Raw genomic sequence first — 14,634 nt, 5'->3', positions numbered from 1 at the left:
AACACACCCATCGGAGGTGATAAAAGAAAAAACAAATAGATAAAGAAAAACAGGGAAGCAAATTCTTTCACGTGCGTTTGTTTATGCAACTTTTTCGTTCCTTCTTAGCTAATGCTAGAAGCAACGATTCATGTAGAGACAGGTTACTATGTGTGAAATTAATAATTTGGTTACAAGGAACAGATATGCATCAGCAAAACTTGTTTTTAAAGGTTGATTGTACCCCAAAATGCCAGCAACAAGAACTTTTAGTAAGCTAAGACTTTTCTGATGGGAAGTTTTTTATAACTTACAACCTACATCCAAATGCACAATTAGCAAACGTGAGAGATATTTGACAGCTGTGAATAAATAAAGCGTTACTAAGCAGCAATATTAGAAGTTAGGACAGAGTAATGATTGTATCTTCAGAACATGAAGGTAAATCACAACTCTGTCCAAATATATCAGGGATTCCATCCCAACTATGCTTTTCTCTTGCTTCCCAATAGCCACCCTTGTATCGGTAAGACCCATCCTCATTCTTCTGAAACCATCTAGGCTGCCATCCTCTTTCCTGCATCTTTCTTGCCTGCATTTGTTAATCAAGCATAGGTTACAAACATGTTCAAGAAACAGAGATTTTATATGCATAAATAGCGTATTTTTCTCTTCCTTCATTTGCCTTGTTTTGAACCAATGCCACTTAGGTTAGAGCATAAGACCCTAACCATCAAGTTGGTTGGGAAGCTAGCACAAAAGAGTATAAGGGTGTTTGGTTTGAGAAAACAACTCCAATTTTCATTCCTATGTTTACATTTTTTCTTCATAGAATCTTGAAAAGAGAATTTAAAAAAAAAATAAAAATAAAATATAAACAAAACTAACCCTAAGTTCCCATATGCTTCTATGTATGGGGGAAATAAAAAAACATGATTACCACACCAGGAAAAGGTACAAAACAAAACCGTCAAAGTCTAGATCCAATGGATTCAAAATTATTACCTGTCTCTGCAACTGTTCTAGTCTTAATTTCTCTGCATTCGCCAACTCATATTCTCCATTTTCTAAATGTCTTTGATCGGGTCTCAACCTTGAGTCAGTGGGAGGTAACTTCTCTATCATGCCGGGCATTATTTCATTCAATGATATTGCAAAAGGAGAGAGGTTGTATCTTGTCTTGGTGCTGCAGTTGTCCCTTTCCCACAATAATGCAGCTTCTGTCATTGGATCATAACCTTTTGGCTTTGTAGTTGGGTCCCCAAGGACATAGTACATTGCTTCGTCCCATTTCCCAATCAACATTGCTACCTTCTCTCCGGTTCTGTTGTCTTGAACAAATCCATGGACCTGTATATATGATAACATTTATTTCATTCAGTCTTATATCAGCTGTTATGTTGCTAATAAAAGCAAGCTAATTGAAGTCTCATTTGGATTAGCTTCTTTTATATAAAATAACTTTTGAAAGAATGATCTTTATTTAAAAGTCTTTAAAAAAGTACAAGGGATATTGTGCTCAGATGTAAAATCAATTAATGTTTAGGAGTAATATTAGAAGAAACATATTTGGATGTTATAAAATGTCCTTCTCTAGTGATTCTCCGTCCCAAGATAATAAATTAATTAAATCAATATTTGTTATGATTTTCTATTGATTTTGTACTTGAAATGAGATTCACCCGAACAAACTAAAAAAATAAGCATTTCTTTTATTGAAAAGGGATCTTTTTTTATCAAAACATTCATCATTCATGCTCTGATGCAGACAGACAGGCAAGAAAATTCTGCTGGACTTATGTTCTTCAGGGTGACAATATATATGGTACAGCTTAATCGGACACTAGATGTCACTCGAAGATTAAGTTGCGAGAAAATAAGGAAAAGGGCTAAAACAAAGAAAAAAGAAATTGTCAAGATAATATAAAGCAAATACAGCATGAAAGAACAACTTATTTTATTTACCTAAAAAATAGGAGGGGGGGGGGGGGGATTCTGCAATCTCTATGACCTAACTATATTAATAATCCTACCTGGTGTGGGTTTCGATCTATGATAGATTGCTCTTTGAACTTCAGTTTGCAAGAGTAGTTGCCACTGCCCTTGATGCGCATTGTACCATAGTGATCACAATAAATTTTACCTAGTATGATATTGTAAATTGAAGTGGTGACCTTGCTCCACTGAAATGTTTCACCATCCTCAAACTGTAGGGTGAGGACACCCACAGGATCTAACTGAATAGAACGCCCCCAGAATTTCCCTTTCAAGTTAGAGTCCGCCCAGAACTTCCATCCTCTTCCCTCACAGTGACAAGCAACAACCATGGGATGATGACTAACCTGCAGCATGCTTCTTGTTAATAGAAAATTACAGCATAAAAGTAGACACAAATCAGAGGTATTATTTTGAGATTAAATGAAGCGAGGAAACAGCAAATTTGTAAGTTTGAATATATGTCTTTGCCTGTAAACTGAGCCACACTCAGAAATCTTGAAAAGGTAATTAGAAAATCCAGTTACCTTTTCAGAGAAGAATCTCAGACCTTTATCTGGATAGTCAGCTTCATATGTCTCCCCAAGTAGAGGATTGAAAGGTTTGCACTGCCGACCTTCAGTGGATGCATAGCCGGACACAGCAAAAGCTGCAACATTTAGGATTCTCATCAAATCATTCTCCTGCACCAAGCAAAGCCCTGAATCAAGTTATAATTGACAAAATGCATATAGAGAATGCATTTAAATTTTAAAACCTAACATTCTTTTACTTTCTCAACTTTCTCATATCATGCAAATCTTGGATCATTACCACTTAAAAATCAAGCTCAATTTTACAGGCCACAAAGAAAGTATGCTCAATTTTGAAAGTGTCTTGTAAAAGAAGCCTCAGCCTATCCTCTAACTAGAATCCAATCTGCTCAAGCCTCCAAAATCAATAATAGATCACAGACTAGATCAGGGTGTCATAGTCAAATTTGTTCTGGAAACCAACTTGAGAAATATGTCAGCAACGGTAATATTTTACCTCCATTTAAGCTGCTTTTTGTTTAATCTATTAACAGTAGCAAGCCTACACCATACATAGAAAAGGTAAACATACATTATTGCCTCTTTTTCCTAACTAGTTGGAAGAATTACAAATACAATAGCTGGAACATGTTGATCAAGTGTCTTATCAAGCTTTATTAGATGTTGAAATCTTTGTAACCATCAATGTCCCTGAATTTAACTAAACATCTTATATAGATTGATAAAATGAAACGAGGATATCATGCTTTTAAAAATGCTTGTCAAAAAGTAAAGGACAGCTGAGAATCTGACCTGCTTTCCCCATTCCAATGCCCTATCAACTAGATATGAATACTCCAAATCTTCAAAACACTTTTGCAATGAAGAGAGCGGTTCATTAAAATACACAGGGAGACAAACTCCTGAAAGATCCTTCCCAATATTGTCTTTAATAATTGACCACAAGCCAACAGGCCTCTCTTTTTCTTTTGGCTCTGGTAAGTTATCCCTTCTTCTGACATATGGATAGCTTACATCTTTGATTCCCTTCTCAAACCCATGCAAACCATCAGAAAGTAAACAATCTCTATCATGTATGCTTGCATTTGTCATACCCTCCCTACTTCGATAAGAAGCACTTCTTAAGGCATCTGAACACAAAAACTCATTTGTGTCAAAAAATGCACCATCATCATCATCAGTTTCAACATCTGCTCCGTCTTGACTTTCATTATCAGCTACTGAATCAGTAGCACTGCCCTCCGACATGACAGAATAGAAATCTGAGACATGAACGGTTGAAAAAGTAAGTACATTGCTGACAATATGGAAACTAACAAACAACCAGTTAGTAAAGCAGGATAAAGAAACTTTTTTAACTTCCTAGAGCTCCATACATGATACAACCACCCAAAAGTCAATGTCTTTACCATGGTTTCACTTAAGTGCAAGAACTTTTCGGTTGATTGGCAGTCTCTCAATCTAAATAATGTTGATATTGACAAATTTAGCGTGAACTAAGAAGTGTATGATCAAATTAAAAAAATATGACAAAGGAATATTGGCAACTGTATGATCAAATTTAACAGCCTACGCACCACTAAATCTTCTGTTCCCTTGTCCACAATATGATTCACGCTCCTTTGTTTCATCCACTACAGTAGTTTCCAACTCTATTTTCTCTGTCTGCATTAATTAATTTTAATAGATAAGTCAAACTCTTGACATAGCATATACAGGAGCAAAATTACGTAAGTTTAGTAAATTCCTTCAAAAATGTCAAAGCACCAACAGCATGTTCAATGTCAGGGCCACAATTGAAAATAACTAATCAATAAACAAAATTAAGAAAATAAAATCAAGAGTTTGCCTTTAAAAATGAGTGATTCAGTGTGTTTTCTCAAGCCAATGATAAGAGAAATATAGTATTTGAAATTCAGGAATTCAGAAATATTACATTACGCCGAGAGAAGGTTCAAATAGTATATACCTTTTCTTAAAGATGCCTAAAATTAAAAAAAAAAAAAAAAGGCTACAGCTTCAAATAATATATAGTAATCTGCAGGATGGTTTATGTAGCAAACAATACATCATAAAAGAAAATATTTATTCTAAAAACCTAATGCGCTTTTTATATTTACCTAAAATGCTAGAAGGCTAATGTAGAATTCAAAGAAAAGTAATTAGTAAAAACCCAATGACTAATTTGTTGTGATATTTAAAATTTAAATTTAATAATTATAAGCCAGACAGGAGGAACCAGGGAAAGGTCAAAAATCAAAATACAAAGGAAATGGTTTGATGGCCGGCTAACCACTATATTTTTACAACCATCCAAAATGGGAGTTCAATCATATATCTGAAGTTAGGAGATGCTGTTCCTAGACATGCTCCAAAAGGTTAGACAGATACCTCTAGTTGTTTTAAGGTGTCCAGCAACATTACATGTTTCTGCTGAAGAAACTTCAATTTGCCTTGAAGATAAGAGACTTCGGAGAGCATAATAGACTCGCAGTCATTAATAACTGCCTCACTTATACCTTCCTCTGACAATCGAGATCGCAGCTTCTCAGTCGAAACTACAATATCTTCTGGAGTTGCAAGATCACTACTTGTTAGAGCTCTAGGAAAAAGATCTTTCGTGGACTGCAGGGCCTCAATCCACATAGCTCTGTCTTCTCTAGATACACACCTCAAGTGTAGAGTTTTTGTCCCGGTAAATATGGATAGCCGCTTATCATCAGATTTGCTAGCCCGAACCGAAGAAACCTGTGAACAAGGCCATTCAAATTTAGCACATGCCACAAGACAATCAAGGTGAGTTCATGTTAAAAAAAAATGGGATATACACTGGGACATTTTTATCCATGGTACAAGCGCAAGAATGGAATCACAACCCCCAAAATATTTCAGCATAAATTTAGCGAAAGATACAACTTAACCAGTTTTGTCAATTTAAGGCATACATAATTGATTTTGGCTAAAAAAAGCGGGTTAGGACCAATTTAATCAATATTTCAAATACGTCACTTCCTTATATTGATAGTGCAAAGTGCAAACATAAATAAAAATTGTATATTTTAAGACACGGTTCAAAAGGGGATCCACGTTTGCAAAGCAACCACAAAAAACACAATGTGCATGCGTCAGTAACGAATTTTTCGCCTAATACCCCTGCGTCAATCACGATGCTTGAAATTAACATCACTATCATCCTAAATACACTGATATCGCTATCACCCATTTCACGCTTCTTGCAATTTTTTTCTTTCAAGCAAATTGAACCATGCAGCATGGCAAATTTCAAAAACGAAAAAGGCCTTCGCAGTTCAGACTTCATACACAAAAGTGACAAAACCAAAGCTGATAGTTCCAATTTGTAAAGACACTCGTCAAATTCATTGAAGCAAAAAAAACAAACTTAAAAAAATGCGAATCAAGCAAGACCTTTCACGATCACACAGATTGCAAGTGTGGTTAGGTTTTTGCTAAACGTAATAGAAAACAAACCTTCAAGTGTATCTCACCGAAGGGCTTGCATTGCTTAGTAGAGTTGCCACCACTAACTCCTGCTACTCGATTCAGGCTCCAATTGTTCTTCTTCACGAACTTCGATGACTCCTCGCCGATCACCCTCACGCTCCGGTCCCTCGCTGGGCTCACCACGATCTTATCCGGACCATGAATCTTGTAGTACGAAAGCACTCCATCCTCCAGCACGAACCACCTCGACCTCCACCCTTTCCCGTAGTTCACCCACTTGTACAAGATTCCGGCCACGCTTCCGGCCACTCCGTTCCCGCCACCGAACACCTTCGACTCCCGGGGCTCCGCCGTCGTCGTTGACAAATCCTCCTCTTCGCCGCGGTTCCCGCCGGAAGACGACTTCAGAGAATCGCCACCGCCATGAGAGGAATCCGGCGCAGAGGAGCTCGATTTGGAGCCGCCGTTCACCGTCCTGACCGACGCATCGAGCCCTAGCTGGCAGTGAGTTGGCGATTTCGTAGCTACGGGATTCGCCCTGTCCCGATCGATCGAAACCGGAGCAATGCAGCACAAAGGATTCATCGTTCTCACGAATTAGAAGAAAAGCACCAACGCATGATCGAGAGCAAGAACCAGTGAAGCAACGAAACCAGAGAAGAAGAAGAAGAATCCCGATTCGTCGAATGAGTAGACTCGGAGTTTCGTCGATTGAGATCGGAGAAAAAGAAACGCTGGAACTGATCGGAAGAGAAACGAAACGTTTCGGGTCCGAATGGCGAAAAGAAACGTTCTTTTCTTTATTTTAGGTTTTTTTTGTTTTTTCTGTTTTGTTCTGGTTCAGTAGAGAAGACGAAGAAGAAGAGAAAGGAAAGGGAGTGAGGTACAGTTGTTGTGGCAGGCTATAAAGAGCTGAACCACTACTACACACTGCCCACTCAGATCCATTTAAGTCACTCACACACACACTTCTCACTCAGTAAATTTTATCAGTACATAGATGGCATAGCTTAGCATAGCAATGTCCTTGCCTTGTTTCGTTTTGCGTTGTGAAGTGTGTGTGTGTGAGAGAGAGAGAGAGAGAGAGTGTGTGTGTGTGTTTTTTGTGTGTGACTGTGTCACCTTTCTTTCACTCTTTCTTCCATTTTCCATTCCCATTTCACAAAATATAAAGGTTCTAAGCCATACCGCCAACTATAAAACCATGCCATTCAATTAATGCATGGTTCGTGTTTGGTTCGGATTCCCTTCTGTTCCGGTTCATTATTCAATTCAATTAAAGAAGGTAAATAAATAAATAAATAAATGGGATTTGCGTTTTATGTGAGTTTTGTACTTGCGAATTGTGATGTTAAGCTTTTTTTTTTTTCAGAGAGAGAGAGAGAACCTTTTTAGGCATGATTGTAAGAGGAGACAGCTAACGTGCGCACTTTATGCGCAGGTAACTGAGGTAAGTGTGTTTTTGTGGGGTGGGGAAGGCAGTGTCCGTTGGGTGAGGGGAAGACCCTCTTTTTTTCTTTGGGCCAGGCCCATGGCCATGATGAAAGGGGCTGGATTGACTTTCTTACCCTGGGGTGTTCCCCCGGCTTAGTGGTGTTGATTGCGATGTGAGTGAGGGTGTCTCGGTCATTTCGTGTGGATGAAAGCGATTGTAGAACGATGGGTTTGGGTTGGGGTTGGATATCCGTTGGGGTCGAAATGTGGGGGGAACTTTTGGTTATGGTAATTAATTAAAAAATATTTATGATGCTACTATGGCACTATGTTAAATAAATTTAATTTGATATACTAATAGTTAAAAATGTTTTGAAATTATTTAAATTTATTCTTTTAGATAATTATTTATATAATAGATACGAAAAATATTTATTTTTATTGACATAACAAAGTAAGAATATATAATTATTATATATATAAAATATGTATGAACTAACAATGTATAAAATTATGTTACATTACATGATATGGCCCTACGTGGTTGGTTTTGATCAATCTGTTATTGGTAGATATAATATCACATTATCACACTAGATAAGTAGATATCTATCGTGGGATATGATGGTTAACACTTAAGACTTAACAGGTTATGTATGTGTGGCGTTGACCAGTTGTATTTGGATTCAATCGTTGTCATTAGATTAAATGACTTTCGGAGTTTTGACCCATAATTTGTACTATGATTTTCATGAATATTATTTGTTGAAAAGATAACATGCATATACCAAAATAAACTATTACATATTTATATATAAATATATATTTATTAACTCATTTTTAATATATTTTTATATTTTAATATATATTTTATTTAAATAACTAATTTAATAGCTAATTTTTATATACACGTATCATAGTTATGCTTTATTCCCTTACTTGATTTTTTTTAGCTTTGTTATACCAAATAGTTAGATTAGGTTCTTGTGCAATGTCACAAAAATTTCTGTTAAATTTATGTTTTTGTTAAAATTTTTAAAATTTGTTTTCTATTAATCAATATAATTTATATATATTCTATTATTCAATATATATTATATTTTTGTATAAATATTTTTTAATAATTATCAAAAAGAATATAAATTTATAAAAAATAAATATTGTCACTCCTATTTTATTTTTTATTTTGCAAATTTATGCAAATATACAATGACAAAAAATCATATGTGGAGAGGCGTTATAAAAAATAGAAGAAACATTTTCATTTTCTAAATTTGTATTACAATATAATTAATAAAAATCAACATATTATAGCACAATAGTATAACTATAAATTAAATTACTGAAATAAGAGTATTGTAAATTAAATAAGACAAATATCTATATTATTATTATTTTTTTAAAATTAAAAGTGAGACTCGAATCCACAATTTTTAGGTAAGTATAAGAAGACTATTCCATTTAAGTTATATTATTCTTTTTTTAATTAGATAAATAAGAGAAAAAATATTTTAAAAACGTCATTAAATTTTTCGTCCAACCCTATTTATTATTCAAAAATTATTATTTCCATGATTTAGTTCTATATATATCTCAATTAGATCCTTAAATAATTCTTTCTATAAATAAAATTTCTAAGTCATTGTATTTTCATTTTCCAATTATATATTGTAACTAATATTTATAGCAAAATATATTTATAGCAATTGAAAGGAAGTAAATGGGTAAAATTAAATATACTTAACGGAAAAACTCTGCATACAAGCCCTATGCTTTACAAGTTCATTAAACAATAAAACTAAAATACGCGCTCCTCCACATACGTTGATTACACGCGCTATATAAGATCCCGCGTATATCTAACTACCAAATTTAAAATATTTGTTTCCTTCTTCGTTTTCGTTATTTTGAGATTTGGTTGTTCTTCTTCTCGTGCGTCTTCTCTCGTTCTTCTCCATCGTTCTTTTCCTCTCCTTTTCTCACTGGTATGTTCTTCGTTTACGTTACTTTTTTCTCTCTCTGCAACTCGAGCTTCGTTTTCTATTTTGATTTGTTGTTTTATGAAATCAAAGTTTGAACTCGTTTTGAAGATAATGGATCATTCAACCTCAGATTGTCAGCTGAATCCAGGCGAAGTGGATTATGAATTTGAATCTAACGAAGTTCCTGAGGTTTAATTTACATAATGAATTTTCTTTCAGTAATTTGTATAGCATTGTGTAGTTGAAAAATTGCTGAACATTGACTGTGAAACTAACACGTTAACATGAATCTGTCGATTCAATGTATTAGTTGTGATTAATTACCTGGAATTTATAGCAGACGCTCGGGTGTAGATCAGGTCTTTTTTTGGGTGTATTTTTGTTAGAAGTGTGGGTGTATCTACACTACTGGTTTTGTTATTTCAATTGAGTTGTTGTTGTTCAGGTGTATTATATCAGACATGATTGGGTGTGTTTTTAGTTTTTGACATGGTGTATTATGCAGCCTGTATATTTACAGTTTATGGCTTTAAAGGTCATTATGTAGTTGAGTTGTTGCGGTTCGGGTGTATCATATTAGGCATGATTGGGTGTATTTGAATCATATCTATGGGTGTATTCACAGTTTCTGACACGGTGTATTGTGCAGCCTTTCTCGGTTGTTGATGACGAGCTTGTTCCGAAAGTTGGAATGACCTTTACCACCCTTGAAGATGCTGGAAAATTTTACAGGAACTACGCCAAAGCTGCAGGTTTCTCTACAAGAGTTCGGTGCACAAATAGGAAGGGAAACGAGATTAAGAAACAACTGATTACATGTAGCAGAGAGGGAAAATGGAAATCTAAAATATCTCCGACCGAGTAGACCAATCCGACAGCCGGTCTAAACTGTCCTGCAAGAATTTATATACACACATTGAAGGATGTCGGTGCTTGGATCATTTCAAAGGTTGTGCTGGATCATTCACACCCCTGCTGTCCAAGCAAAGCAGAAATGCTCAAACAGGACAGGGAACTAAGCATGTCCATTCGTCGTACAATAGAGAATAACGAGGAGACCGGTATCAGACCAAGCAAAACATACCAATCATTTGTTGCGGCTGCCGGGGGTCACCGTGAGTTAAATTTTATCAAAAAGGACGTGAGGAATTATATTACCAGGGAAGTGCGGAATGTTTCCGAACAGGAAGATGCAAAGAAATTCGGGAAATATTTGTTAAGAATGAAAGAGAAGAATCAGAATTTCTTTTTTGAGCTCCAACTCGAAGAGGATCAATCGATTAAGCTGGCTTTTTGGGCCGATGCAAGAAGCAGAGCTGCCTTTGAGTATTTCGGAGATGTCATTTCATTCGACACCACCTACAATACAAACAGGTAACAAACTGCCCCTGTTTATGATGCTAAATTAATGTATTTTTACGAATCCACAGCAGAGGTGTATATTGGCTGTTCCATTGGGTGTATACGAAGCATTTGTTAGGGTGTACCTAATGATTTTGCATTCTGGACTATGGTAATTTATTTCAGGTATAATTTGGTCTGTGCTTCTTTTGTCGGGGTGAATCACCACGGTCAGTCAACACTTCTCGGATGCTCTTTGATGAAGAACGAAGAAATTGAATCATTCAAATGGTTATTTCAATGCTGGCTTCGTTGCATGGGAGGAAACGCTCCGAAAGGGTTTCTCACCGATCAGTGCGCATCAATGAAAAGGGCTTTAGAGGCCTGTATGCCAACGACAATTCACCGTTGGTGTATTTGGCACATTATGAAGAAGATTCCAAGAAAATTAAACGGGTACAAGGGACATGCCGATATTGAACAAGAAATGAGCCAAGTTGTTTGGAACTCTCATAGCAAAGACTCATTCGATAGGAATTGGAATGATTTTCTGCTGAATTTTGGTCTTGCAGACAACAAGTGGCTTTCAGGTAATGTCTTTTTAAAATCTGCAGCAGAGGTGTATATTGCATGTTCTCTCGGGTGTATTTACAGTCTGTGTTTGGGTGTATTATGCAGATCTGTACGAAGACCGTCACATATGGGTTCCTATCTATCTGGATCACCACTTCTGGGCAGGGATGAGAAGCACACAAAGGAGCGAGAGCATGCATTCATTTTTTAACAAGTATATCACCCGGAACAGCTCGCTTATTCAGTTCGTCAAACAATACGATAATTGCCTCGGAAGCAGGGAGCAAGCAGAGAGAGAATCAGATGCTACAGATTTTCATACGGTCATACCGTGTGCAACCAAATCCTCCATTGAAGCTCAGTTTCAAGAGGCGTACACTCATGCAAAGTTTAGGGAAGTCCAAGCGCAATTCAGAGGAAAGGCGAATTGCATCACCAGATTAAAGAATTCCGCTCTAGGCTATTCAGTATACGAAGTCGGAGAACAAGTTTCCAGCTCAATATTCAACAAGTTCGTGGTTACTTACGACTCAATTGCAGCCGAGGTAAAATGCCAATGCTTATTATTCGAGTCGAGAGGGATACTGTGCCGTCACGCACTAAGCGTGTTAAGCTTCGAACAAGTAAGCCAAGTGTCACCTAGATACATACTGGAATGATGGAGCAAGAAGGTAAAGAGGCGACACACACACATCAAGAGCAGCCACGACGAGCCACTAATGGAGCCAAGAAGCAAGAGGTTCGACCAATTAGTTTTTTGTTCGCAAAATATTTGCGAATTTACCTCCGAATCGGAGGAGCTGACTGCAATTCTGCACCGTGCGTACGATAACGTCATGGCCGAGATGGAAGCATTAAAAGCCAAAAGGAATGGGACATCTTCTTTATCCCACGAAGACGCCAACTTGGAATCCATTAACGAGCTTCAAAGCCTGCCAAGAATTCGAACAAGAGGACGTCCAAAAAACAGGCTAGGTTCAAAGCTGGAGAAACAGATTGCAAATGCCACAAAGAAGAAGAAGACGAAAGTTTTAAGCGAGGTAAAAGTAATGTTCTTTAAATTTGTGGCGATTGAGTTTATTTTTCTCGTTAATAGGTTAGCTAATGTGTGAGTGTTATATTCAGATAAACCTGTTTGATGCTTCATCAGCGGCGCATTCAAATTCCAGCCAATATCAAGGACACGTTATGAATTATCAGTTCAGGGTACCAGCAGCAGGGGATAACTCTTTGGGTGTATAGTTTTATAGAATATGGGTGTAAAAGCACTGTTCTTTTGGGTGTATTTTTGTTAATTCACAATTTACATATAGACACATATTTAGATACATATAGAACAAAAGCTGTAAAAATTCGCAGGTTATAGGTGTATATTTGATTTGATGTTTTTCTTCATATTTTAGTACATGTAATTCATACATTTTGAATATAGCACAGACAGTTTGGGTGTATATTTTATGCAATCTTGGGTGTATTATTAGACTTGCGTTGGGTGTAACAGTTTATAATTTGCGTTTATATATGCCTTGATTTTTTCCTTCATATTTTACCACCTGTAATACAGCTTTTGAATACATCCCAGACAGTTTACCAGCACAAATAGTTTAACTATGGAAAAAAATATACATGGAATAGAAGTTGTTGATAAATGGCAAATATTTACATCATTTGTTCAATTTACAAACTACCCAGCAGTTGGATTACGCAGTTTCTATATCAGCAGAATTAAGCTGACAAAACGGACTCAATAATATAGAGGATGGCTTCGACAGCCTTATAGCACTACTCTCTCTAATTGCCCGATCTCTTTGTTTATTCATCTCACTGAATAGTATCTGGGAAGCATACTCCACTCTATAGTGGTCCACCTCCTCCTACAATTAAAAAGTATATTCTGTTTAAACAGCAATATTAATTCAGTAAAGTAATACAGAGTTATATAGTTCTAAAGACAGTTACCTGTGGCCAATTATCTCATTCATACTTCCCCTTTTTGATGTTTTCCGGCTCAATTAACCCTATCCACTTCATAACGTAGATAGCGCAGTCATAGCTGAAAACGAAGAAAATAAATTACAAATCTCATTTACGAAAGTTTAATGTTCAGAGTCACAAATTTATACCTTGTTTTTTGGCCTGATATTTTAACATATGATGCTTTAATTTTCTTCTCGTTCTCCCCTTTCTGCAGAGGTTCCCCGCTGGCATATGTTATCAATCTTGAAAATACATATCCCTTAAATAGCAAAACAAATCAGTAATACACCCGAATAAATGCACAAGATACACCCAACTGAATGGACAATATACACCCAACACAACTAACGAAATAGACCTATCTATTAAAGTAAAGAAGACAGAGGCAACTTACAGTGAATTTATTAATGTCCTTTCTCTCATCGCTTGGAGCTTTTTTGTGTAGCGGGTCAAGTATATGACATTTCCGCTTTGTTGTATTTATTAGCCATAACCACCAATGCCCCGAGTGGCAAACAGGAGCAAAAATCTGAAGGATTGCCACATTTCAACAGTGTGTTATTTTATTTGGCATATAAGTAAATAAGCGTACTAACAAATTTAGCAAACGAAAACTTACATATGGATGCGAAGTTAATTTTTTTCTATCTATGAAGGGAATGAAACTCGGGTAGGCTTCCACCCTGAATTCCTTTTTCATTTTCGGTGATATGAATTCCCCCTTTGGGTGATCCGAAAGCGCCATGCTCTGCAAGAATTGTGAAACAAGAAATGAAATACTAAACTTACACCCAATCGAACGTAAAAAATACAGCCAAATCAATACAGAAAATACACCCAAAGTTCGTAGAAGTAACACTTACCACAATATCGGGGGGGAAGACAGTATATTTGTTCTTGAAACCTCTTTTCATTTTTCTGGTTGAGGATGAGGCAGATGGCAGATACAATCTAGAAATATATGCCGAAATCAATTTTATATTAATAAGCATTGCAATTGACTTTGGTGTAAAAACATTAATGTTATTCTAATATTACCTGAGATTCTATATTACTTTTTGCCTGGAGGGATACAAGGTGCATTCTCATCAAAATGTATTCTCTTTGACCAATCAGAGTGCACATCTCCTCATACTCGTTAGTATTGCCATCTGCGTCTTCCTTGAGTCTCGTCCCCCAGATGTAGCACTTTTGTTTCATATCATCTGGAATTTGATTTATTCCCCCAAGAGTTTCAAACTTTGCAGAACTTTCTCCCCTAGTCTCCCTCTGAATTTATGGACTTTTGTTTTTTCCCTTCGCCGCGCTGCTTGCTATTTTTTGGACCAAATTGTCCAATTGTTTTATCAAATTTGCAG

At 36.3% G+C, this 14,634-nt stretch overlaps 1 protein-coding gene across 1 annotated transcript; it reads right to left on the bottom strand.

The window, feature by feature from the left end:
• Positions 1-246: 246 nt before the first annotated feature.
• On the bottom strand, positions 247-7,416 carry LOC112782432 (oxysterol-binding protein-related protein 1D). Its single transcript, XM_025824806.3, has 8 exons — positions 5,997-7,416; positions 4,899-5,255; positions 4,085-4,172; positions 3,300-3,769; positions 2,502-2,657; positions 2,013-2,321; positions 985-1,329; positions 247-571 (listed from the first exon to the last, which is right to left on the bottom strand). Exons 1-8 carry the CDS (start codon positions 6,552-6,554, stop codon positions 383-385), a joined length of 2,472 nt encoding a protein of 823 aa, XP_025680591.1. The 5' UTR covers positions 6,555-7,416; the 3' UTR covers positions 247-382.
• Positions 7,417-14,634: the final 7,218 nt, after the last annotated feature.

Source organism: Arachis hypogaea, chromosome 20 (assembly GCF_003086295.3).
Source record: "Arachis hypogaea cultivar Tifrunner chromosome 20, arahy.Tifrunner.gnm2.J5K5, whole genome shotgun sequence".
NCBI lineage: Eukaryota > Viridiplantae > Streptophyta > Magnoliopsida > Fabales > Fabaceae > Arachis > Arachis hypogaea.
Note: the sequence above shows the minus strand (reverse complement) of the source record. Positions and strands in the feature narration are given on the sequence as shown.

Bases quoted from the DNA above. Each gene is read 5' to 3' on its own strand.
- LOC112782432 (XM_025824806.3), bottom strand. From the start codon at position 6,554: ATGAATCCTTTGTGCTGCATTGCTCCGGTTTCGATCGATCGGGACAGG. The intron at 2,322-2,501 runs GTAACTGGATTT...AGCATGCTGCAG, and splicing joins TGAGATTCTTCTCTGAAAAG to GTTAGTCATCATCCCATGGT. The intron at 572-984 runs GTAATAATTTTG...TAACAAATGCAG, and splicing joins TAGAACAGTTGCAGAGACAG to GCAAGAAAGATGCAGGAAAG.